Source organism: Stegastes partitus, unplaced genomic scaffold (genome assembly GCF_000690725.1).
Source record: "Stegastes partitus isolate 25-593 unplaced genomic scaffold, Stegastes_partitus-1.0.2 Scaffold234, whole genome shotgun sequence".
NCBI classification, from domain to species: domain Eukaryota; kingdom Metazoa; phylum Chordata; class Actinopteri; family Pomacentridae; genus Stegastes; species Stegastes partitus.
The window spans coordinates 381,595-407,958 of record NW_007577965.1 but is presented as its reverse complement, the minus strand read 5'-3'; the positions used below and the strand labels follow the sequence as shown (position 1 = coordinate 407,958).

Here is a 26,364-nt window from a genome sequence, read left to right as displayed (position 1 = left end):
CCAAAGACAAGAGCCAAACATATAAAGTCGAACTATGTCTTATGGGGAAGTTTGTCTCCTCCCTGCAGAGGGACCTAAGGTGGGAGTCAGTCACTCTTGGCCTTGTCTAACTCTTAGATCAAGCCTTATCCACTTGTGAGGCACTCCATGGCCTCCACAGAATTATTTGTTAATTTCTTCAAGAGACAAGGTCCGGCCTCCTGTGCTCTCCAAAGGCCTCAGGGTCAAACTGGCCACCTGGCACAAAGGAAGAGTGGATGAGAGACAAACCTTCACACGAGTGCACCGTCAATATATGAAATATGCAAAAGGATAACACAATTACATCACCCTGACACGAACAGAATAGGACAATTGAAACAAAAACATGCCAAACATCTCTTGTAGACTAGTACTGATGAAATAAATGGAAGAGTCAGGTATTACACATATTCATTACGTGGTGCATGATTGGATCACTCCAAAATAGGTGTGTGTTTTCCAGCTTTCCAAAGATTCACTGACAGACAAAGACACCAAATAACTCAGGGAGAGACGAACTGAGTTATTTTTTAGGGGTGTTTATAATTTAATTGTGCTGCATTCAATAAAGCAGTCTCCATTCACTGGACACATCAACAAGCGTCTCCTCTCTGCCTCTCTGGTTCATGAAAATGTGGGGATGAGAGCAAGCTATCACATTGCAGCCTTGGAATCACGTTTTTTCTTTTTCTTTTGCGGCAGTGGTGAGTGGGCTACTTCCCTGCAAAAAGAAAAAAAAAAAAACTTATTTTAAAACAACAAAGCATCAAATGGCATCAGTCCCCTGAGCGCCGAGTGACGTCACTGCGGAGGACGGTGCCGTGACGTAGGCAGTTCAATACTGACATGAACTGAGTAGGAGGGAAGCGGATGCATCAGCCAGATGTGGAGGGGAGGGGAGGGTCTGTGGATGGATGGATGGATGGATGGGCTCAGATCAATAAAGCGCACATAAAAACCACAGCAGACACAGTTGAGGCATCATTTTTTAATCTATACAAACGACTTCGCAGGGCAATATTGATAAGGAGAGCAGGGGTGTGTCACGTGATTTGGTAGGAATTTGGGGGTGAAAAAAAAGAGGTAGGAATTGATGTTGCAGAAGCACAAGAGATGACTTTATTAGGGAATGCGCTGCTGATAAAGAGTGTGGAATAGGTGTGAAATAGCGAGAGAGTGGGGGTGTAGCCTGTGAGAGAGGGAGGGAGAGAGACACAGAGAGAGAGAGAGAGAGAGAGAGAGAGAGAGAGGGAGAGAGACGCGGGTGGACAGTGTGATGCTGCGCTTTATCTACTGGCTAAATGAGGGTTGTCTTTCCCAGTTCAGGCAGCAGGGCTTCTCCACCCTTCTTCCAGTGAGGATCTGTAATTTACACGACAACAGCAGGGCGCCTGTCGGATCTCCATTGGAGCCTCTGCGCTGGATCTCCTGCTGCTGCTGCTGCTGCTGCCGCTCCATCACCCGAAACGCCAAAGGAGAAAGATCTTGCCTTCTTGTGTGCCATGCGCTGCAGAACGACATGTATGTGTGAATTCATGCGGTGACAGCAAGAGGGGGAATGGAGCAGTTGTCATCAAATTCCTGCAGACGCACCGACGGTGATACTGTGGAGGCTGTCGTGTAGAGAGAAAGACCTTCATACGCAGCAGCAGCCAATCCTAGAGATTCGTTTTTATTGCCAGCGAAAAGGATCAGCGGTCAGGTGTCGCCTGTCATTTCAACCACAACAATGGGGTAAGTGTGGTTATTATCCCAACAGGCTCACTTTGAGTTTTCTTCTTTCCTCCCCACCACCTCTTTCAGTATTCATATCAGCTGCGGCTGCCTCTCAGTGTATGAACTTCCCTGCCATGGAAACCACACCGGGCTTAATGCAAATAATGACCCGAGTCTATGCGTAAAAATGCATCCATCTGTCTTACATGACGTCTGATGAGGCTTATGGTGGGAGCATGTTCAGGTAGGCAGACTGCTTGTGGTTGAGTGGTGATCTTCTCATGGCCTTGATGTGCATATGATGAAGCAACTTATTCATTTTCCCCTTTAAATACCATCTGCTTGGTGAAAATGGAAATACGCTCTAGGCCCAACATGCTTGCACACGAATGCTGGTGCAGAAGTTGTACCCATCATCAAACTTTCAGCCTTTAAATCTGCAGTAATTCCCAAAGTTAGGATACACCAGTGGGTGAGCTTTGGATGTGCTCACCAAAATGGCACAAAGTTTAAATTCTGTGCTATTCCTCAATTCTTTATTTTTTGTCACAGAACAGCAAGAGAATTTTCTAGGTCTCTCTGTTCCACTGTTTGCTCCCCAAATACATTATAGACAGTTATATAATTCTGCAAGAAGGCATGTGCAACAGCAGCATTTATTCTCAAATATTCTCATTTAGAGACAGTGGTCTGGAGAACTGTACATGCTGTTCTGTATCCAGCTCTAGACAAGGGTTGGGAACAGTATGATGTGAGAAGCAGGGGAATGTCAATACCTACAACGCTGCGCCAGGCTCTAGTGACAGAGAGCGGCTTTCTGTCTCTATGGCAGCACAGTGACCGCTGCCTTAAAGCCCCCTGCACGTCTCCAACAACAGGCACCCATCGGTGAAATAGCCGCCTAGTGCGCAGCCGGCTCTGCTCATTTGCATGTCCCCTAACCCTGAGCTCAGCGGTCCATTTCCCCTAACCAAGCCTGCCGTTCATTAATGGCTGTCTCCTGCGGTTCATTGTGATTAATAGCACAGCAGGAGGTTAACAATATGGCACAGGCATGGCGCGATTTCAAGGCATCAGCCAAAACTCCTGCATTAACTATTTACAATACACTGGAGGCCTCCCAATCGCCCACTCTGCCCTCCTACAGTGTGGGCAGCACATCATTCAGCCATGTCCCACTCAGCTTCAGCTCTCCACCGGGCTCTGCCATACTGGTGACTAAGTTGCTGTTATGCAACTGACTAAATGACTCAATTGATCCACAGTGGAATAAATTGTAAACTGATTAAAGGCACTGTGCTGCTTATGTGCAGGTGCAGGTAAGATGAGAGCTCACAGAGGTGCGGATCTGTTGTCTGGCTGCCTGTCTGGCAGTAATGGTACAGACTGATAGAGTCGTATTTCACTTCCGGCCTCGTGGCACAATAATAAGCCTCTTACAGCTTTAATGGTAATGGCACAGTGGAGAACGTTAGTGTTGGACGAGAACTGGAGATGCCTATCAACACTCTCTGGTGTGCTTTCATTTCCTTTTGCAAATGCAATCAATGCCACAGACAGACTCCCTGCCTTTGATTGTGTGTGTGATTACACGCACATCTCAGGTCATCCAACCACTCCCAGAAGCAACAGGAAGCTCTCTCATTAATGACCGCTCTCTGCGTTAAATAAGACACTCGACTTCAAGATCTACTCTGTTGAAATAATGAAAAACTCTGGAAATGAGGACAACTTCTATAGAGAGAGAGAGAGAGAGAGAGAGAGAGGGATGGGGTGGAGGTGGTGAGGGAGAGTGAGATCTCATGAGATGGATGTTTCATTATACTTGTGTTTCTCTGTCAGCGTTTGCAGAGAGAGAGAGAGAGGGAGAGAGGGGCAGCTGCATAGTTAAAGGGACACACTGAAGGGGAAAATAAAATGCTGCCATTTGTGGTATGAAATGACACACGTGTGTGGAAGCTGTTTGGTTACACACTGTGACGCAAAACTGTTCACATCTGCGCATCAAACCCCAGAAGCACAAGAGGTGCTATAGGCCACACCTGTTGCCACTCCTGGAAATGCAGATGTGTGTGTGTGCGTGTGTGTGTGTGTGTGTGTGTGTGTGTGTGTGTGTGTGTTCATGTTAAATGGTACACAGATGATATGGTGCATGTAGGGTTAAGGTGTGTATCATAGCCGTACATACTTTAAAGGGCTGGTTCACCCCAATGATAAAAACAACAACATACAGTAGTATATAATTTTTTATTTTGAAACTTTTACAATGCATTTATTATTTTAAATCATGAATCCGTGAAATCCACAAACATTACTGTCAAAAAAGTTAATGCTGCACTTAATCAAACACTTAACCTTACATGTTACTATTGGATTCTTAAACTGTATTTTTAGTAGCGAAAACAGAAAACAAAAAAATAAAATAAAAATTATCCTTTTTATGTAATTTATCTGTACTGACCCTTTAATCCACAACACCACAGCCTCGGGGAAGCCAGTCTGTCCCTATTAATCCACCTGTAGATAGTGGCCCTACTTTCCAAAATTAAACGCCACTGAGTTAAAGCCTGCATTAAAGTAATTACTGTAATTTGATGCAAAATAAATCTTCAGCAGCTGGTGTGTCAATTTGAAAGTTTACTGGGAAAAATGTAAATCATTCCTCATCACATCTGTCAGAAAACAGTGTTGCTCGTCAATTAAAGTAAAGCAGCATCTCTGAACACTGACGTCAGCAAATTCAGTTCTCAAGTTTTCCAGACATTTGACATATCAGTAAAACAAAATGTTCTGAATGCATATATGTGCATAGCTGAGGTCAGTAAAAGTACCTCACACAAACCTGCTCAAGTTGCTTTCTGACTACTCAGCGTTCTTTTTCCTTAAAGAGTCTCATCGTGTTCTTGAACGTTCATATTTGAGCAGCTGTACTTCACATAATTGTTTATACCACACTGCGTTGCGTTTGAGAGCTTCCCACTCCCTTCGTCTTCTTCTTCTCCCGGAAGATGGGTGGATTCATCAGCGCTTGTAGCTTCTCCTACATTCATCACCTCCTCCACGTTTTCCTCGTCTCTCCCTTCTTCTCTCACTTGATCACTCTTCCTCCCTCTCTCATTCTGCCGGCCCTCTCTCTGTTTTAACATTCACGTTCCATCACCTGCCCTTGTGTCACGCAGTGCACTGCATGCTAAACACCTCCTCCTCCTCTTCCTCTGTCTTTTTCTTCTTCCTCCAGACTTTCTTGCTTCCCACTCACTCGCAATCCACTGAAATTACCCCCTTGCTTGCATTCTTACTTGTCCCTTTTGTCCTCTCCATTGTAGCGTCTATGAACTTCTTTCCTGCGCTGAAGGAAGACAGGCATCATCTTACCTCCCTGCAGCATTTTTTTTTTTTTAAACTTTTGCATGTGTTCCTGTTGATAAAGCTGAGTTCATCGCTGGAGCGCAAGAGGATCAACACATACTGAATTGACCTCCATACAATCATGTAACCGCTAGCTATTGGCACGGACCAGAATCTCCATAGACAAGCCTGCATGATGGATCTGATGCCTTTCGTGTTATAGCTATGCAGTCTTTTTAGGAAGGGGAAACGTATCTAGAAATTACTGCTTTATTTTATAAGAAAGCAGCATTCAATTTAAATCACATTCCATCATTTATTTTGCTGTCTTTGAAAAGTTCAGTTGTAGGAGTAAGTACTGCTTTTTCTGACAACTAGTGGGTGTCATTTTGGAACAAAACTCTTTGGCACAGGCATTCATGTAAAAATGAAAGCACAAGAACATTGCTGCGTTTGGTATGCGCGCGCACACACACACACACACACACACACACACACAATCGAGCAACAAGAACAGTAAAATTTGCCACAGCTCCATCAAATTATGCAATGAAAAACGATGCCAGTTGCCAAGCGGCTATTGCACGGATCATACGGACAGGCCATGCTTGTGTGATGCGTGCTGGGAAAGAGAGTTGAAATGACTCACAGTACCGCCACTTACACTGCTGTCGATGATTATGATAATTCGCGCGCAGCACTCCACAAGCAGCTTTGTGGAGCGGCATTAATCATCCCAGATTCACTCTCTGACTTCCTATACTCCACATTCCCCATCATTCTCTTTCTCTTTCTGTCTAACATCCCTCGCTCTCTCCCTGTCTTCGTGTTTTTCTTTCTTTCCCAGTCTTGGCTAATCACACACAGGAGGGGTGCTGCTGTTGAATTTTAATATTCATTTATACAGCAAGCCTTTGATGTCCCCCATCACCCCCACAGTGCAGTGTAAGCACTTCTCTATCTCGTGCTCTGCCAGCACTGCCAGCCCAGAATATCTCCCTCAGCACCCTGCGCTTTGAGTGTGTGTGTGTACTGACTGTAGATATTACCCAAGAAGCCCCAACAATGCTGCAATATATGAGGGCATTGTAAGAGCAAACTGGGGAGTGGGGGGATAAATGGATGAAGGGTGAAGGTGGCGCATGAGCAATGAGGGGCTGATTGTCAAAAAAGTAAAACAAAGATGACTCTTATATAATTCCCAGCACTAATAGGGTTGAATCTAAACTCTAATTTGAGTGTCACACAGAGGTCAATAACGAATTAAACCGCCCCAGTTGGACCCATCATGGTGTTTTGATCATCTGAAGGTCTAAGCTACGCAGCAATGAACCCAAATAAGCACAAAAAATATCAACACAGATTTATAATTGCGGCACTTTTGTGTCATTGTTTGTATGTGTGTGCATTCTGTGCGTTTGTGGAAACTGCAGCTCTGTGGGGTGTGTCTATGGTAGTTAACCATGGCCTACTGTCTATATTTAGCCTGAAACCCTCTCCTTTCCCCCCCTATGTTCCCCTGTGTGACCCTCACTGAGTGCTGCAGGCATTCCCATATCAGAGCAGAGAGAGACGGAGCTGACTTACACAGAGAACGACAGGCAGAGTTTCTGTTGGGTAGCTGCATGCACTTAGTGTGCTGGTTTACAAGTAGAAAGACAATGTCCGAGAAGAAGTGCAGGTTTAAGGGAAGCGAGCTGTAATCTTGTCATCCGTATGTACAGGACGATGAGTGTATGTAGTGGCTCTCTTTCTGTGGCGTAACTATGGAGGATGGCGAGTTGGTAATACGGTTGCCAGGGCGATCTGACTCCCCAGTGGGCAACAGAAATTTTGGTGCAGGCGCTGGCTTTGGTGAGACGTTGGTGTTGCGGCACAAAGAGGTTCACAACTTCTTCTTCGTCCCCTTCAGGGAGCAGCCCATCTACAGCACGAGGGCCCACGTCTTCCAGATCGACCCCAACACCAAGAAGAACTGGCTGCCAACCAGCAAGCATGCCGTCACCGTCTCCTACTTCTACGACAGCACGCGCAACGTCTACCGCATCATCAGCCTGGATGGCACCAAGGTGAGCAGCTGATTCACGCAGTTACCATGCACCGTTACCATGCACGCACAAAATGCAGGTTCTTTTTTTTTCAATTTCTGCCCATCTGATGTAGTTTTATTAAGATCTTCCAGATGTTTCAAGGACAGTTGCCTCGTCCAATATCTCACAGCCTTCGAGGAGAGTTGAGTGGCACTGTGATCTAAGTGTTAATGGTGTTAATAAGCTCTGCACTGGAAACCAAAGTGCAAACATATCTTAAAAGAGCTTAGAGTTGCAGGAGCGTCTGAGACCGACAGCTCATGTTTCATTGTGTGTACGCATGCGACTGCTGTATTTGTGTGCGTCTGTCCGCACTTCAGAGTCGACGCTTATATCTCGGGATATTCTTGTTAGAGATCTAGGGCGGACATGGTGTGATCGAGGTAGCTCGGCATGACTGAAGGCGCATTGGAGTTGTTTATAGGGACTGAGCAGCCGCGCACATGCACACTCGCTGCCAGTTATGGAAAAAGTGGGGGTGAATTTCTATTAGAAAAACAGATGACAGGGTGAGAAGAATGTATGGCAGAGGAGATAACTGGAGCGGCAAAGGCGGAAAAGCGCGAAGGCCGTCGAACTACGGGGTCAAAAAGCTGCTGATGGATGGGTTCACACTCGTGATCACAAAGTGTGTGTGGATCATTTCTGATGGTCAATTTAGCAATCGTGTCATATCATGCAGCACACGATAGATCGACAGACTCGGCTATTGTGTAACACACACACTGTCTGACTGCTACCCTTCACAAACTCATCATTATGTATTGATGCCAACCAGAAAGCCAAACATTACACAACACTGCTAATTGATCGGGAATTAATTTGTTCTCCATTAGTGTTATTTAACAAAGGCAGCTGACTTATATAAGTTTTAGAGGTTGCCTTCAGTCATGGCTCGTGTAGACTGAAGGATAACTCTGAAGATGTTCTCTATATTTCTTTTTTCAACAATATTCTAAAAAAAATCTGTTAGTCCGTCTCTTAACCCCTGTGTTTTCCAGTAATGATGTAAACTAATCAGGAATGTACTGTTCACTTAATTTTTTCAGTGCAGTTTCTCAAAAACGTTATATAAATAACATTTGTTGACAGCTGGCAGAATCGATGCTGTAGTGAGTGTTTACAGGATGGTGCATGTGGGGCTGACTCAAAGTAAACTACCTGTGTTCGTAGTAAAGAAGAAGCGTGTCATGCAGTGAGAAGATGCAGCTCACTGACGTGTTTCTGGACATCCGTGGAGCTCAGTGACACACAGTGCTGTTTGCTCGACAAAAGCAAATGGTTGCAACTATGATTATAAACTGTTTTTTACTGATTTTGATTGATTTAGTCCCAAAAAGGCAGAAAATTGTAGGGAAAAAAATGACATGAACTAAAAGTCTGAGATGACATACAGCCTTGTTTCATTCAGGTAGTCATTCCAAACTATTTTCTCTTACCAAACAGAGAAAAACATGAAACACTCACATTTGAGAAGCTGAACGGGAAGAACAGTTTTGCCTAACAAGTGCTTACAATGTTTAGTTTATTATCAAAATTGTTGACAAAATGCTGAGAGAAATACATACACGGCACTTTGAGATATAGCTACAGAAAATAAGCTTTTAGTTGCAAGCGTCACAAACATCCAACTAAATATATTGTGTCATTGATAATCTCTGGTGTCCTAAAAGCACATGCTCAGACTTATATTTTTCTCTGGATCTGAGCCTCTCTCGTACAGATACGACACTCACTGCTGTAATAAAGGTAACTGAACACATATTAAGTGGGTTGACTCTGTTTTGCAGGCAATAATCAACAGCACCATCAGCCCCAACATGACATTCACAAAGACCTCACAGAAGTTTGGCCAGTGGGCGGACAGTCGAGCGAACACCGTCTACGGACTGGGCTTCTCCACTGAGCATCATCTCTCCAAGGTACCACACTCCCCTCCGCCCAAACACACACACACATGCAAATCACATCTACGATAAACCTTTCAGCATCAATCACAATGCATCTTTTTTTTTTTTCTTCCCCTCTGGTCTCTGAGAGAGGATGGCATTTCAACTTTCTTTTCACTCAAGCTTCTCTCAAAGTGTAGATCCTGCTTGGTAGTTAGCCCTGATTGGGCGTTTTTTTTTGTTTTTTTCCTCGAGTGTGTTGGTGTGTTTATGAAAGTTATGTATACGCGTGTGTTCCCTGGTGAGGTGGTGATTTCTCACCTCTGCAGTATGATTAAGCTCCGTCGTGAACTGAGGAGGCTCACAGCATCCCAGGACACGCACACACTCACAAACACACACACACTCACACACACACACAACCAGCCAAACTCAGCATTACAGCGGAGTCCTTTGGGTCAGGAAGGCAGGAATAATGAGGCTGATAACAATTCTTGATATTAAAGGCATTAGCAATGTGTGGTCTTGTGCCCTGAAGGTTGTCAGCTCAGGTGTTCGCTCCTTCCTCGACAACTTTTTAAATATCTTAAACTCTTGAACTCATTTTCACACTTTTGGTTCATGCGAGTCAAAATCTGCAAAACTTTGCAAAGCTCAGCACAAAGTTTGGACCCAGTGGTTGTGGTTCAGAGTTTAAAGGGGCTCCTCACGCATTTTACATGTTGGCTTACGTTGATATTAGTCTGACGGTGTAGACTGCGGGTATATTCCGGCTAGTCACTGCTCGTATTTCACTTGACTTTCTCCTCCCTTTCCGTTACATGTTACCATTGTGAAAAATTCCCTTCACTATAGGAAACAACAACAACAACCTCCAAGTTTGCAACCAACCACACTGAAAGATTCAAGTTTTGCAGCCGATTTGCCTCATGCAATAAGGCACCCCTACAAGTGTGTTTGTTGATTGTTTCCCTGCGTCCACCATAACAGTTCCCCCGTCACTATTGCGAGGGGACACCATCTTTGCATCCTGGGCTTAGCACTGCCCAAGATGACTGGGATTGATTTAAAGAAATACAAACAATCCAAAGCTTTTTTTCTTTCTTTTTTTCCCCCAAAGTAGCAGAATTATAAGGAGGTACAGTCAGAGTACCCTGCACAGCGCTGTCTCAGTATTAGAGAACAGTCTGACTATGCAAGACTACACTGATGGTTTAGTTTATTCATCGTGAGAGTGAAAACAGAAAACAGTGGTATGATGTCTTTCGTAACTCTCGAGTGTGAAAAAACAACCCTGATGACACCATGATTGTTGGAGTTTTGGCCTTTCTTTTTTTTTTTTTTTTTTTGGCGCACGACTCACCAAAAGTCACGATATCTCAGCATCTGCTGTTTTTTATTTTGACCATTTCTTTTAAAATAAAATACCTCTGCAAGAAGCAAAGGTGCTGTACACAGCAGTTTGTCACTAACTGATTCCTGCTTAGTGGCCAGGTACACATTTAAATATGGCTGTAAGGCAGCCAGCTGCTGTGGGACAATTTATGCAGTAAAATTATCTGATGTCTCTGAATCCTGTTGTCATCTTGTACATGTGTGATTTGTTCTCAGGCCTGTCTTAATCTCAGTGAGACATGTAAATGAATACCGGTTATAGCAAGTCATGCTCACAAACTAGAGACAACAAAATGCAAGTAATAATTTTAAAACTTGGTCCATTTTTTCAGCTTACTGGCAAATGTAGGGCATCTTTGCTTAACTTACTTGTTAATTACAGCGTTAACAGGAACCATGTCTGAGGAGTATCAATATACAGTTTAACAGACAACAAATTAGAAGTATTTTTTCCTCTGGTTTGAAGTTGAAATAATCTGATTCACTTCTCAGATAACTGCAGAGTCCACACTCCTGAAGCACTTACAGTGAGAACTACTGCTTTTAGATCAACCTACTACAACTATTATGTTGCACTGAAGTGAAATAATATTGAGTTACTTATTACAAGTCTGCTAATGGTGGACACACGGACACAAGAGCGGCTCCAGCAGAGTGTCAATTTGATTTTCTCACCACTCAGCCCTCTGCAGCACTGAATCTACTAAATTACTGTATAAAACTGTGGGAGCGGCGTCAGTGATGAACCACACCCTAACAGGATGAGTGTATGTGCCAGAGTGTTTATATTTGCTCAAAGCCCCTCAGCTGAGCTCACCTTACTGCTTCAGGCTGCGCTGGATGTATCTTTAGTTTCTACTAAAATAACCTCGAGATCAACTTCAGCCACTGACAACTTCTGATTACAGTAGAGCACAATGACACAGTCTGATCTGCTCTCTGTATGTGTGTGGATATTTCTAATGGAAAGGTTACCCACAGAGACCTAGTTAGGTCATGTTTGTGCTGAGGAATTGTGGGTAATTCTTTACTAAGTTCAGCTGTGGGTTGTTATTGGCAACAGCTTCTCCCTATCCTTCACAGTTGACCTATTACATACTGATCTCTCTCTCTCTCTCTTTCTCTCTCTGCACATATGGCTCTACTGAACAGATTAAACCACACTATTGTAGGAATTACAGTCCACACTGATGGTTGTCCTCTGTGTCCAGTTTGCAGAGAAGTTTGCGGAGTATAAAGAAGCAGCACGGCTCGCCAAGGAGAAGAGTCAGGAAAAGATGGAGATGGCCACGTCTCCTTCTCAGGTACGTTCCTGACCGGCACCACCCACGCTGCTTCACCTTTTTGTCATACAGGCATGTTGTGTGTAATGAACAGCTGGTTGACAGGTCACAGATACAAGCGTTTGGCAAATGTTGATGCTAGTGGAGGGGGGGGGAAGTGTTGTGATCCTTACTTAAAGGTGAAGTCAGCGATTCTAATCCAGTACAGCAAATGTGTCAAAGTCTGCTGGCTGTCCATTCTGTAAATGGGAAACAAATCACGTGGCTCAGACTCATCCACACAACATGATTCCAGGGTACACATTCAAGCTCGTGCACAGGACGGAGGGAAGGGGAGGGGAAGGGCAGTTGGGAGAAAGAGGAGGCAGTGGGAGTCAGGGGCGCGGTAAATCTGACAAATGCTGTAAATGTACCGAAATGAGATATTTCTTTAGATTCTCAAACTGCACCTGAAAGTTAAAGTAGCAGTTTTGCAAAAATACATATTCAAAATCATACTGTTGTTTTTATTGTTGTTACTGTATATACAGTTATGTGTGTATACATGATGATTCATAGGAGAGAAAAGAAGAAAAACTTATTTAATTTAAGAGTTTTTGTGCAATATTAATATCATCTAATAGGTAAGAATGTTTTTTAGTTGTTGTTGTCACGAGCCAAAAAGACCAATAAATCTAAATGCAATCTTCAATAACCACTAGTTATATCTGTTACATAAATAGTGGAGTAAAAAGTGAAACACTTTCTAAGACTTTAATAAAATGCAAATACCAGAACCTCAAAACTGTCCCTACACTGATTTTAGAATTATTCTGTCTCTATGTGAGCATAAGAAAATTACTGAGTACATCGTGGATCAAACATGCAAATAAAATCTGCTTCAGTAAAGAATGTGGGCATGTATCATACATATTATAATGTGGCAGTGACGTGGCAGTGGCTTTATTACCGTATATCAGGAAATGTTGCACTGAACATGACAAGGCGCTTAGTTAAAGAGTGTGACTCCGTATGGAGCAGTTATTGCCCATGACCCAAAGGTCACTATTGGGTTTTGACATAATCCACTGATACAGTACATCTTCTCAGCATGTTTCCCTCCTTTACATTAAAAGAAAAATACTAAGCTGGAGAACGTAGTTAGCCTGTATGTTGGGTATTTGTTTGCTTGGGATATCTAATAATAGCATGTTTTAGGGTTTGCGTTACTGTGTCTGCGAGAAAATTAGCTTGTTTCAGGGGAGAATCCCAAGAGAAATCTGTTCTTTAATCTAAGGCCTGTTAACAGGCTTCACGTCCTCATGTGTTCATTATGGAGGCTGGGGGAGCAGCCCCCTACTGTACTGCGCTCTATTACTTAATGCTGCAGCCCCACATTGGCTGAAATGCTACGGCACCTTGTTCTTCCCATGTGAGGATGTCTTTAAATGAAGCCAAGAGGACGGCTTCTCTCTCACCAGGGGTTAAAGGCTGCATGCACACCGGCCACCGCAGCGCTGTAGTGCTGAAACCTTCCTGATACGATCCTGCAGTGGTCTGCTGAAGCTCTCTGCTGGCTTTCACCGCTGACAGTCACCCTCATGCCTGCCAGCTCTCTTTCTAACCTCGCTTTTCTCTCCTCTAAATGAACGGAGAAAAAAAAAGACAAGTTGTTCCACTAAAACAAGATGAGAGCTAAACGCTATATGCTGGTCCCAGTGGGCCGAGCCCCAGTGGCGATGCATCATGAACAGATGTTAAATAATATACAAATGAATGCGGAGCGCAAAATGTAAAACCAGCCATAATCTTCGTCTTATCTCTCACTTCCTTCTTGTCCATTAGAGGCGTACAGGCAGTGTCATTGTGCGACTGTATTGTGCCCGAGCCCTGAGTCCTAATAGCTTTGTTTTATGTAAGTGCAGCAGCTGAATGATTTGTCTCTTGTATAATTCTGGGGTTGTATGGGATATAAAGATAAGAATTAATCTGTAATTCTGTAATTCCCCCATTGCTATAGACAGCTACTTTAATGGCCTATAGGAATGTAGAACTGCTCAGTAAGATGTACAGTTTTTAGCACCACAGCAGTAAGTGTTTTATCAGTGGGATCCCTAAACACACACAAACACCACTTTCATTTATTATGTCTCCACTCGTATATGGGAAAGATTTATTTATTTATCTTATTTTCTAAGAATTTATTTATAGCACTGTATTTTTTTTTTATCTTGTTGCCATTTTGTGCTAAGATATCAGTGAGGTCACACCAGTTATTTCACCTTACAGTAAAACAAGTTGCTTATGATTTCGCTATAATTAATTTGGAGTGGAGCAGAGCTGAAACAATTATGTGATTAAACAATTAACTGACAGAAAATTCATCAGCAATTTTGTTTGTTTGCTGCTTTTTTCTTGTTGTTGTTTGTTTCTTTTTCAATCACTTCACATGAAACAACTTTCAGTTTTAGTCCGACAAAACAAGACATTTGACCGCGAGGTGCTGAAATCTTGAGGACACAATGAATCCATCAATTATGAAAAATTGAAGAAAAAAAAAACTGATTAATTCGTGATTGTAGGAGTTTTTAGTTGCATCTCTAAAGATCTTTTTGTCTTCTCTGCTCATGTTAACTACCAGCCAGTTTTGCTTCTATTTAATCCAGCCAATCAATGTTTGCGCTCTTGGTAATGTTAAATTTCCTGAATGCCTCAGAGTGTTTCTTTGGCAAAAGCAGCCAGGCATCATTAAGAATTAAAAATGTAGGAGCTGTAAAAGCTTTTATGACTTCACTATAGTTTTAATCATTACTCTTTTAAATTATTGACATCAGGCAGATATTTATTTATGCAGGATTGTCTGAGATTAGTAAATTGTCAAGCGTTTAAAATGTTTCACTGTAGTTAGTTTCCTGCTTTGTCTAATCTACCTAACAGCGTGAGTACAAATAAAACGGTTCAATATTTATGTTGTGTTATCAGGTAATGTTTGATTGATCATTGTATCTGACAGTAACGGCTGAACGACTTTGTCTCACACGCAGGAGTCTCCAGCAGGCGAGCTCTCATCGCCTTTGACTCCGGTGACTCCGCCGATGGAAAACATCAACGGCACAGATGAAATCTGTGACACGACTCCAAACTCAGACACCCGTCCAGAGCCGGCGCAGAACGCACTGGCCTTCGCACACAGGTACATCCCACGCTACGATGTCATGTTTGTCATAAATAATAGATGTTACAGTCGGATCACGTGCTGTCACTGTCACTCACACAAACAATAGTGATTTTGATTGATTAATATGATTTTTTTTGTGTGTTGTTTGTCTAAAGCACAGACACCTCTCTTCTTCTGTGTTTCTTCCTTTTTGTCCGCGTGCACCTATATATACGTTGCATGTCAGCACTGTAGTAAACTCCCTCTATTCACCGCTGCTCTCTCGTGTTTTTCCTCTCCAGGGAGCAGTTTAAGACTTGTCGGGTCTGCTCTTTCTGATAGGGATGTCAGTACAAGTCCTGACTGCTGCGACACCATAACTACGCAAAACAAAAAAATGTTCAGGCGCACAGCTTTCCAAAAAAAAAAACATAAGAGCCTGATTGCAGGCCAGCAACAGGGAGGGTATTCTTTCCAAAAACCTGGTGCACTGCCTGTTTAGTAACTGCTAATAACTACAGTAAAAACAGCACAGCAAAACTCCGACGAGGAGACATGCAATAAAATGGGTGCAATGAAATCTTTTATCAGTGACATTCACACACTGTCGCTTCACGTGGACCAGCAAAAGATGTAACTTTGGATGTTTCTCAGGATTGAGGAATTATTTAAGTTATTCATTTTGTTCAATCTGAGCATGCTCGGTGAGGAAACTCGCACATATTTATAATTTCATGTATGCCCAGTGCAATGCAATAATATCCTTTGAAAATGCAAATTCAAATCTCTTGACTGAGTAGGTGTTGGTGTCACCTCTATGCATGCACCACTACTGTTGTGTACATTCCTCTTTGTGTCATGTTCGCAGACTAAATACTGAAATGGATAATTCATGTTCCTTGTGCTTGTTAACACTGGTTTATATACAGTTGACTGTGTAAGATAAAGAGGTCAAAGGGGCATATAAATATTTTGCTGTGTATAATGGCTTTCTGAAAAGGTGTGGTTGTGAGGTTCATCACCGAAAAGGTGTCGATGAAGCGTTTATGTAACACTTATATAACACACTGTGGGTAGTGGGAGGCATAGAGAGAGCAAGACAGACAGACACACAGAGGGAGTGTGTGTCAGAACCTGGGAGAACGACAGCGAGAGGTGCACTGTATATAAAGTCTGTACATGAGTCACTGATACCGACATCCAGCAAACGCACACATTCTCACTACAATAAATAAAGTGAACAGAAGGGAATGGACAATCAGCTGGAGCTGTTTAAGTGAGTGTTTTGTTTTTTTTTTCTACCAGGAGAGGAAATGTTATCCACTGTCACTTGTAGTCGATTGTACACACAGGTCTTTTCATTTGTGAAATCTCTGTAACTTGTGCCACTTTTTTCTCTGGCTGCGATTCATATTAATTAAAGATATCAATCAATCGCTTAATGTATTATCATTCTTCTTTTTTTTTTGCTTAACTGTCTGAGTGGAGAAGCTTCATCGTTTTGGATGTTTAAACATCAATGTAGAAATCTTTAGAGACACTTGGAGATTTTTATTTTTTTTATATATATAAATGTGAGAAAGTCTGTAAAGTATATGCTTAGAAATCCCTACCACTACATGATGAACTCTGTGAGGCTACACAGATCTGAGCAGTGAGCGCGCGATGTAGAGAGGACACCCACTGCCTGCTGCAGCCTTGCTGCTGATGTGTCTATTAATGCTGCATGCGTGGGAGACGGGGTCGACTCTCGGCATTCATGATGGCAAGTGTGGACGTAACAAGCAAACCTCAGTCTCACATTTTCTCAGAGGCATATGCAGCGAGGGTAGATGCTAGGACCATCCAAAGATTTTTACCACATAACCTTTTCTTTGTCCATCTTTCCTTCTATGAGTCATGCTTCTTCTCCTAATATCTGCTGTGTGCATCATCTCACATCTATCGCCTTTTACAGTAGCTCCAACACATGCGCTTCAGACTGCGGTTGATGTGTTTTCTGACCACTTGTTAAATACATTTGTGTCACTGAAAGCCAAAAAAAAGAGAATAAAATGTTTCTAGTGTGTTTTGAATGTGTTTGCTTGTATGCTTTTTCATGAGGATCTGACACCTGCACACACAGGTGTTTATTGCCTTTTTGCGCCAGACTTCTGTGATGGTTTGTGATGCCATGTGTCTGGAATTAGATGATGACTTGTCTTCATGGCATGTTCACCACAGTGCTGCTCAGCAGGTCTGTGTAGGCAGGTATGTGTGGGTGCCTCGGGCACAGGGAGAGAGGTGGAGGATGAGAGACAGCTGTACGCAGGGCTGTGAGAGAGTTTTTTATATCAGGATGTAGGCGGGTTTGGCAGGTCTGCATTGGACTGGTTTTGAATGGCTTTCTGGATTATTGTAAGACCTTTTTTGCTGGGACTGCCCGGGTTGTATGTGAATGGTCTCCCTGTGTTGGAGGATGTAGGCGTCTGTCGGTTGGTTTTGCGGTAGGCTTGTGCAGAAGGAGACTGTGCCAATGTCTCCGTTCCTCCGGTGCTGCCATGGCAACTGCTCTGCCTCCCTGCTTCTTGAGCGGCTGTGTGAGGAGGATGAACCTACCTGACAACGAGCAGCGGTCAGGACACGGCAGAAACACAAGAGGGCTGTAGAAGAAACCTTTTGTGTGCCACAAGTTTACGCTTTGTGTTTGGTAGCTTTTTCGAGCATGGAATGGAAATTATCCTTGACATTGTGAAGTAGTAAAACACAAAACAGAGCGTTGATGTTTTATTCAAGACTTATGATGTATTGGCAGTGTGTACAGGTTATGTCCAAACCACAAAAACATTCAGAATTTAGTCAAATAATAAATGCTTAATTAAAAAAAAAAAAAAGAAAAGAAAAAGAAAAAAAAAACAATTAAAGCAAAATAAAATATGAACCCAAGACTGCATAAAATCTGGTCCTGTACTGTCTCTCATTGTGACACATTCTGCTTGAGTGGGCAGGATGTGGTTCACAGAGATGAAACAGACAAAAACACATCTCTTTTGCCAGATACATTGAAATTAAGAAAATGTTTTTATTTTAATAAAAAGCAGTGTAAATAAATTGGCCTAACAATTTCAAGCTGATAAAAGCAAGAAAAAAATAACTTTTTGACTTCTCAAACACCACAGAATTAAATCTTGCATTATAAGGAGTGGAATTAAACCGGAGTATCTACCTCACACAACAACAGCACATTTCTACTGTTTAAATAATCACATCATCTCCATCACGAGTAGCTCCGTGACACCGCAGCAGCTAACTTACCCTCCATGTGTCTCACACACCTTCCTCTCTGCTCGGCTGTCCTCAGCCAGAATTGTGCTCAGGTGCCCCCTGAAACCTCTCAGTCCGACTCATTTAATGAAGACGAACACCAGTGTCAAAACATCTTGCACCCTTTTCTCTCTTGTAAGTCTCCCTCCGTCGCTTTCCCTTGCTTTCTCCGTCTGTCTCCATCTTCACATCTTGACGTCTCGCCTGCACTCTGGCTCTCCAGGCTGGTGTGTGGGGTTTATACATTGGCGGGGCGGCTTGCCTTGGTGACAGCTCTGCTCCGTCTGTGTGTGTGTGTGTGTGTGTGTGTGTGTAGTTGTGTGTCTGTTAATATGTGCATGTGTAGGATGAAGTGTCGTCTCCCTCCTATGCGTCACACATGCAGACACACTTGCACTCACAGAGGGGGTGGCTGTTGTGTAAGAACTGGAGGCGCTGTGGGAGTCCAGAGTGATCTGGGCTTTCTCTCTTTTACACTTCACAGAGTGGGTGTTATGGAATAGTGGAGTGCTGCAGTGTGTGAGCATATACAGTGGGCTATATGTGTGTGTGTGAGTGTGTTAGTGAGGGGGTGGAACAAAACTGAACACAACGTTGTTATGGGTCATACAGACGCTCATCGGCTCTTGAGCGAGCTAAGCTTCCTTTTGTGTTTTTCTGTGTATGTGTTTGTACCGCTGTGAGGAATTACTGTGAAGTATGTGGGAGTAGGAGCCCCTTTTCAAAGATACTTCACTTGATGTTGGTGCTCGACAGAGTTTAGATCTCATGCATCCTGCCGCCAAAGTACAATATTATGTGAGAGACAGGGAGTGGGCATTATATAAATCTAAAATGACTGCATGCAGTGCACAGATCTAACAGGGGAGGTGCACGACAGAAACATTTTATCTTCAGGAAGTTGTTTTCATTCATCTATCTAATATTACACTTTCTATACTATGTAAAGTAAAATTTCTGCACTAAATATATAGTAATACTCAGTAAAATATGCAGTGAAATCCCAAATTATTCACTCCAATTCCACATTTTGATTTAAATTAAATTTATTTATTGAAATTGTTTCATATTTTTTAAGAAGCTGCACGCTTCTGTGCCATTGCAAGTCGTCCTGGTAGCTTCTACCATTTTTTGTTGCAATGTTATAATCAGTTGCTCTGTTTGCGTGTGGTAGCTGCTCACAAGACGGAGAAAGGCTACAAAGCCATCAGTGTTTTCAAAACTCAAAGGTTGCACTTTGAAGTCAAAACTGACTCCAGGCAAGAATGGTTGGAGAGGCTGAGAAGAATCCAAGGATCACCACCAAGTCCATCCTTATAATTGTGAGCAGATCTGGTTCCAACATCTCAAAACAGACACTCAAGCAAATACTAAACATTGCTGGTCTGCAGTGGACGCTCATTGAGGAGGACTCCAAGAGAGGCAAACATACACTCACCTGAACAAAGATGAAAGCTTTGGGTCATAATTTTGTGATGAGATAAAAATTGAGTTGTTTGGGCACAACGGTGAGGTTTTTATTTGCTGTAACAAAGGGAAAACATTCTACCCCAAGAATACCATCTCCAAAATCAAGATGGTGAGAATTTAATGCTTTAGGGACGTTTTTTTTTTCAGCCAGTGGGTCAGAAAACTTTGTCAAAGTTAATGACGTTGTGAGAAAAGAGGCCTACGTTAAATTTATGAAGAAAAACACCAGGTTATCTGCAGATAGAAGAAGAAAAACCTGGTCATGGGCAGAATTGGACCTTTCTTATTGCAGCAAAAATGGTCAAGAACTAGTTAACAGAAAACAGCAGCAACATGTTCAAGTGACCCAGTCAGAGTCCAGACCTGAATCCCATCAAGAATCAGTTGAGGAGTTAAAGACCAGAGTGACGGCAGGAAGCTTCCCAAACTCAAACACTTGGAGCTCATCACCAAAGAGGAGTGGAACAAAATCCCAGTGGAGACATGGAGAAGGCGTGGTAGCAGTTATGAGAACAGCCTAAATGCTATGGTGACAATTAAAGTTTTCAAATTAAAATTATTCACCATGAATCTAACTCTGACAATGATTTTGGCCTTAACTAACGTATACAATTCTGAACTACCAACCACAAGGCCCGTATGTAGGCTTTTTGTCCCCTGTATGCCTTTTTCTCTCCCACATAATAATAATAGTAATAATAATAATAATCATAATAATCATAATATATTTTATTTGAAAAACACTTCACATTGTAAAACCAATCTCAAACTGCTACAACTGAAGTTAAAACCGTTCCATCACTAAAGTCAGTCACATTCAATCACTTTCCTTCATCTTTCATCTCATTTTGTCGTCTGTGAGTAGCCGGACCAGATTAGGCTCCAGCCAGTCTGAGGATATAATCTCAGATTACAACTCATGTGGCAGACAGCTGCTTTCACAGCCTACTGGCCTGAAGTGCCAACCTCCAGCCTGAGTGCCCACTGCAGTCTTTGTCTCCTGTTGTGTTCTGGTCCAATCTGACCGATTTATCGAAAAACTATTTAATTTATTTCATCCAGTTTGGCATATAGCTTGATGATATCCTCCACACAGATTGTATGAAGGCAATGGTTAGATTGGACCTTTTTTTTTTTGTACATTTTTGATTTTCATTTAAATTTGGACCATCTGTGTAGCTCACAGTTAAAAATTACCAGCCATTATAATTAACAACTGAGAGTACAATTGAGAGCAATATGTGTAAAATTAAGAGTTTCTGAACATGTCTTAGTTTAAATAGACAACCTTGCACTCCCAGACACCTTTACATTGGCTTATGCTAATGTCCTGGAGACATAACCCAACCCTAACCAGAACTACCACTCACGAAAAGTCCCAGAATTGTTGCAATAATATAGAGTACCATTCTCATAGCTAGGGTTGCAGGGGGGCTGGGATAGGCTCCAGCCCTCCCAGCAACCCCAGTGAGGATTAAGCAGTGTATAGATAATGGATGGATGGATGGATTCCTATAGCTCTTGGATATGAACCTTCCTTGGAGCATTGCCCACATTTCCTCTCTGCCACGACAATGACTAAAGTCTTCAATCTTGATAGTGGTGAGGAGGAGAAGGGTCAGGATGAAATTGACAGTGAGGATGCATTGAAAGTGGCAGAAGTGAAAGAAAACACAGAATATGATCCTGACCATGAGAAAACCGATAACGAACAATCCAGTGACGAGGAGGAGAGTCCTTTAGAGCCTGCAGCTCTCCAGTCACATTGTTCTGGTCTTCATCCCCATCTGGGAGGAAAAGCAAACTGTCAGCTGAGAAAGATATCAGGACCTAACAAGGTATACTGTAGCACAAACTGATGGTATCAATTCCAGCTGTTTCTTACCGACTCATTGAACCTAAACATGACAAACCTGAGCAGAAACACTGTTTATTGAGAAATGGAAGGTGGTAGATGGGACAGACATCCATTCATACATTAGTGTGTTGATTCTGTGCGGCATACACAGATCCACACATGAATCCACCTCTTATTTATGGATTTCAGAGACTGATGGAGCATTTTCAGGTCCGCATGTCCTTGCAGACATTTCATATGTTGTCATGGGGGATCTGTTTAGACAGCAGAAATACCTGACTTGGCAACCGTCAGCACAACAAGATTGCTATGAATCAAGAGATTTGGGGCTGCTATTTATCAGCAATCCTCAACCAGATGTTTCAGTGGATGAACTGGTGTCATTCAAAGGTCGCAGCGTGTGCCATGTAAACCTGGGAAAAACAGGATTAACATGTGATGCCAGGACCATCTACACCTGCAACACACAGGTGTATAAACGCAAATCTGCTGGTGGAGCTCCAGAAAAGAGCCAGAACAAACGTGGTCCTGGTTCAGGACTTTGCAAGTGATTTTTTTTTTTCTTTTTATGTGCGCTGTGCACCAAGAAAAATCAAGCATCATATGTCAATGTTAAAATGTTGTGTTACAATATTTGCAAGGCACACGCAAAACCAATCTTTTTTTTGTCTATGTGCTACTGTTTAATTTTGACCATATGTCAAATGAATTTACAGGAATACCACAGTTGTTACTTTGCACCACTGAGGGGTTTCAAACAAACTATCCTATTTACGCTTTGACACTAGTCTAGTCAGTGATAAATAGCACAACATACTGTATTTCCGCTCCTATTTAATTTAGCCAAAAAAGCCCATAAATAACAATTATTTGACTAAAACACAATGTTCAGCTCAATGAGGCCTAAAAAAAAAAACAGCAGGTTCCAAAGAGAAGTGAAAAATGTATTAGAAACACAATTATAAAAACAACACAAAAACATTCAGTGGTAATTATGTATTATGACAAATGTAACAGTGATAAAGGATTGGTCGATTTTGAAAAGTAACACAAGCAAGTGTGAGCCTGAAAGGAATACAAACTGGGACATGGATGGATGAAAAAGTGGAAAAATGAATTACTGGCTGCTTAAAGACAATACAAAGTTCTGATACTGTGAATAAATCTTCGCAGTCAAACTTGACTTTGTAGATTTACACCAGCATGCATCCAAACATGAGCACTTATAATCCTGAACTACTGTTGGTAAACTAATAACATGCATATCCCTGTGTTCTGCAGCCCGGCCATGACAAAACACTGGGAGGCTGAGCTGGAGGCACTAAAGGGGAACAATGCCAAGCTAACGGCGGCTCTGCTGGAGTCCACAGCCAACGTCAAACAGTGGAAACAGCAACTGGCTGCCTACCAGGAAGAGGCAGAGAGACTACACAAACGGGTGAGTGAGAGGGCACAGGAATGCTTGTTTGTTTTCATGTGTGATTAAATCATTTAAATCAAATTGGAACCATCACTTGGAGGGGATGCTGTGAAGTCAGGATGACAGGAACGAAACAAAGGGGAGATGAGTGTGAGCATGAGGGAGAATAAAGAAAAGGGAGTCTGGGAATGAGACCGAGATCAGGCCTCCATTGTGCCAAACTCTCTATTCGTGGATCTGAATCGTGATGATCCCATCTTGTCCTTGCAGGTGACGGAGCTGGAGTGCCAGAGCAACCAAACCCCGGTGATCAAATCCCAGAAGACTGAACTGAACCAAACCATAGAGGAACTGGAGAATACGCTAAGAGATAAAGAAGAGGTGTGTTTTCTGTGTGTGCGTGCAGCTTGTCTTGAGAAGTCATGACATTTATGCTACACAGGTTTTTTAATCTTGTTTTATGCTTTCCAGGAAATGGAAAAGTTGAAAGAAGAGTTAGAAACCATGAATGACCTGATGGAGCAGAAAGACACTCTAACCCAGAAACTGGAGGTGAGTGAAAGAAAGTGAAACTCTTCCCTGTCTTATGTATCCCCGTAGAGAAAAGCCACCGGCTGCAATACAACATTAATACAACAGCGACTTTGTCTCTCTTCCTGCAGGAGACGGAGCTTCGCAGTCGGGTGCTGGAGGAGCAGCTGTCTGGTGCCGAGCAGCGGCTGGAGGAGAACCAGGAGGAGCAGGAGAATTTTAGGAAGAGCCTGCGGACGCTGCTGGAGCTGCTGGATGGCAAGATCTTTGAGCTGACGGAGCTCAGAGACACCTTGGCTCGGCTCATAGAGGAGGCCAGCTAGAGACGGAGATGCCAAATTCTCACAGACAGAGCCATATGATAATTTACACTCTGACGCCCCCCCTGACTTCACCCACACCAACCCTGCCCACCTCCTTCTTCAAACTCCCCACACACATTGAAAGTGAGACACAGCACTGCCCAACGTTCACATTTTGCTCAAAAAGGGCAGCTGACTCCCCAGTTTTTACCCTGCAGGCATCAAGTTCCTACCGACCGCAGACACTCCTGCAGTTCAAGACGACGCAGGGACTACCTCAGCTTGCCATCTGATTGGCTGGTGTAGGCATCACCTCGGTTGAACTGGTTGCTCCAGTTGTAGAGACGCCTGCTGTGGCACACTGCAACTCCCCCCCCTCCAACGCACCCACCCACACATACACCCACACACACTCTCACAAAGAGTTAACTTGAGAACTGTGCCTCAGTGCCACCTACTGTTTGACTTGGAGAGCTGCACCACAGCTCGCAGCATCGCAGCGTCACTCAAACACACACACACACACACACCCTTTTCCTCCTCTCTAAACTGCCCCCCCAAGGGGAATGTTGAAAGTCATGTGGAAATAATTGCTGTTAAGACTCAGAGAACTGCGCCAAAGCTGCCAAATCCCCCGAAAATATTGTCCTCTAACTAGCAGATGCTTTGATCCAAAGTGACTTACTGTACAGAGAAGAGCTGAACAGACAAACCCACGTTTGAGCTCGGGCTGCCAGAGGAGCGTCGCCGGGAATTAAAGGACGGCTCTCAGTAAACCGGTCGGTCTTACCTGTTGGCCTGGATGAACACACAGGGCTGCTGGGAAATGGAGCTTAGTGAAAATAAAAGACTTATGTATATCCACAGCCGATTTAAAATCCTATATGATAGATGACTATTGAATCTTCCAGAGGCGTTGTTCATGCCACACAGAAATTTTAGACAACACGCTCCCAACGCTACATTCGACATGAGAATTCTTGCATCCAGACTGCTTCCACCATCACAGACGTCTGACCTGTCTTCCTGCCAAAACTCAGTGTGGTGTGTGTTCCTGAACGAGGCCTGACGTAACGTGTGCCTTTCGAAGCACACAAAAGTGGACACATGTTTGTATATAAAATGTGTGTGTGTGTGCGTTTTGTGCTGTGAGAGAAAGACCCTGCTTTTGGACAACAAGGCCTACACACACACGCACATGCGTAAACACACACACACACACACTGAGCAATACCAGACAGGCCCTATACGACACCTCTATCCAACTCTATCAGGTACTCTACTCAGTGGACTCATGCAGATAGGTCAAATGCAACTAAGCTGATCCCCCCGAACCCCACCGTCCAACAGAAAGTGTACTACTGTTGACCGCAAAACTGTGTGGCAGCCCTGTCTGGTCGAAGTAGTGCATCGTGAAGGGCTTATAGAGTGTCATCTCCGTGTTCGTAAAAATCCACACCCTCAGTGAAACTGGCCACAGATTTTTCACTCGTCGCAGGTGAATACAGAACTGTACTCAGTTTCTATTCTTTTTTACACAGGATATAATACTGACGATACAATTATAGAACTGTATAAGACAACTTTCTACTCATGACAGCATTGTAAATGAATGGATGAATAACTCAAATGCAGTAACACCCTGCAGTGGCTTATTGTTGTGTATTAACCCACGAGTATCTAGTCTGTAGGTAAACAATGAAAACCTCCTCTGTATATTGAAAATGCGTAACAACACAATGTAAACACACAGTGTTACACATTCTGTACCAAAACTTAACACTTACTGTATAGAGCAGATCTTATGCTGGTAAAAATCTTACATTTTAAGCCAATTTCTAAAAAGCTCTATCTTCACGAGGTGCTACGTATCTTATATTTCAATTGAGCACCCTGTTTGCACTGTGTTATTACACTGTTGTAACCCCATTATATGTCAAGAGATTTGCATTTAGTATTAGCACAGTATAATAGAATTACTTTCTGTAGTTAGTTACACAGGTTAATACACTGGAATAAGACCCATGTAAAGGGAAATGTTACCTATTTTTTTTTTCTTTCTGGTTTAACTTTGACGGTCGAGTGACAGAGATGGAAAACCTTAATATTAATGCTATTGTTAATGAATGCCTTTGTACAGTAGTGGATAAGAAGCTTTTCATTCTCCTGTTTTGTAACTTATGGTATTTAAATGTAGGTATTATTATTGTATTTAGAGGTATGAGAAGACTGGCAATATTTTTGACTATTTAAAGTAATTTTGAACTCATGATATTAAAGAGGTACCTCAGGCTAATGATGTTCGTAGATTGGTGAGACTTGTGTGTTTGCAGGTGAAAGGATTTACCAAAATGCTGGTGAAAAACGATCAGGAGACACACCTGTTGGTGCTTCAGCCAAACTAAATCCTTTGTTGAATTCAAAGACAGCCCCACCAGGCTGAGAACACACCTCTGTGAACTGAGAAAATGCTATGTTTTATATTCAAATACAGTGACCGCAGAATTCAGTGTGTGCAAATCGCTTTTGTTCTGTTGTTGTTGTTTTTGTTTTGTTTTCTAAACACGCACTATTAGCTAAATTAATCAGCAGACAATCTCAG

At 42.8% G+C, this 26,364-nt stretch overlaps 1 protein-coding gene across 2 annotated transcripts; it reads left to right on the top strand.

The window, feature by feature from the left end:
- Positions 1-1,475: 1,475 nt before the first annotated feature.
- On the top strand, positions 1,476-26,267 carry homer1b (homer scaffold protein 1b). Of its 2 annotated transcripts, XM_008281478.1 has the most exons (9): positions 1,476-1,755; positions 6,998-7,154; positions 8,966-9,097; positions 11,671-11,763; positions 14,766-14,914; positions 22,791-22,947; positions 23,200-23,310; positions 23,401-23,481; positions 23,592-26,267. In XM_008281478.1, exons 1-9 carry the CDS (start codon positions 1,751-1,753, stop codon positions 23,781-23,783), a joined length of 1,077 nt encoding a protein of 358 aa, XP_008279700.1. In that variant the 5' UTR covers positions 1,476-1,750; the 3' UTR covers positions 23,784-26,267. The 2 variants fall into 2 exon arrangements, with proteins under 2 accessions (XP_008279700.1, XP_008279699.1); XM_008281477.1 differs by lacking the exon at positions 1,476-1,755 and having other exon boundaries at positions 6,698-7,154.
- Positions 26,268-26,364: the final 97 nt, after the last annotated feature.

Coding starts and splice junctions, on each gene's coding strand:
- homer1b (XM_008281477.1), top strand. CDS start 6,852: ATGGAGGATGGCGAGTTGGTAATACGGTTGCCAGGGCGATCTGACTCC. Junction 11,764..14,765: donor TGGCCACGTCTCCTTCTCAG/GTACGTTCCTGA, acceptor TCTCACACGCAG/GAGTCTCCAGCAGGCGAGCT. Junction 23,311..23,400: donor CGCTAAGAGATAAAGAAGAG/GTGTGTTTTCTG, acceptor TATGCTTTCCAG/GAAATGGAAAAGTTGAAAGA.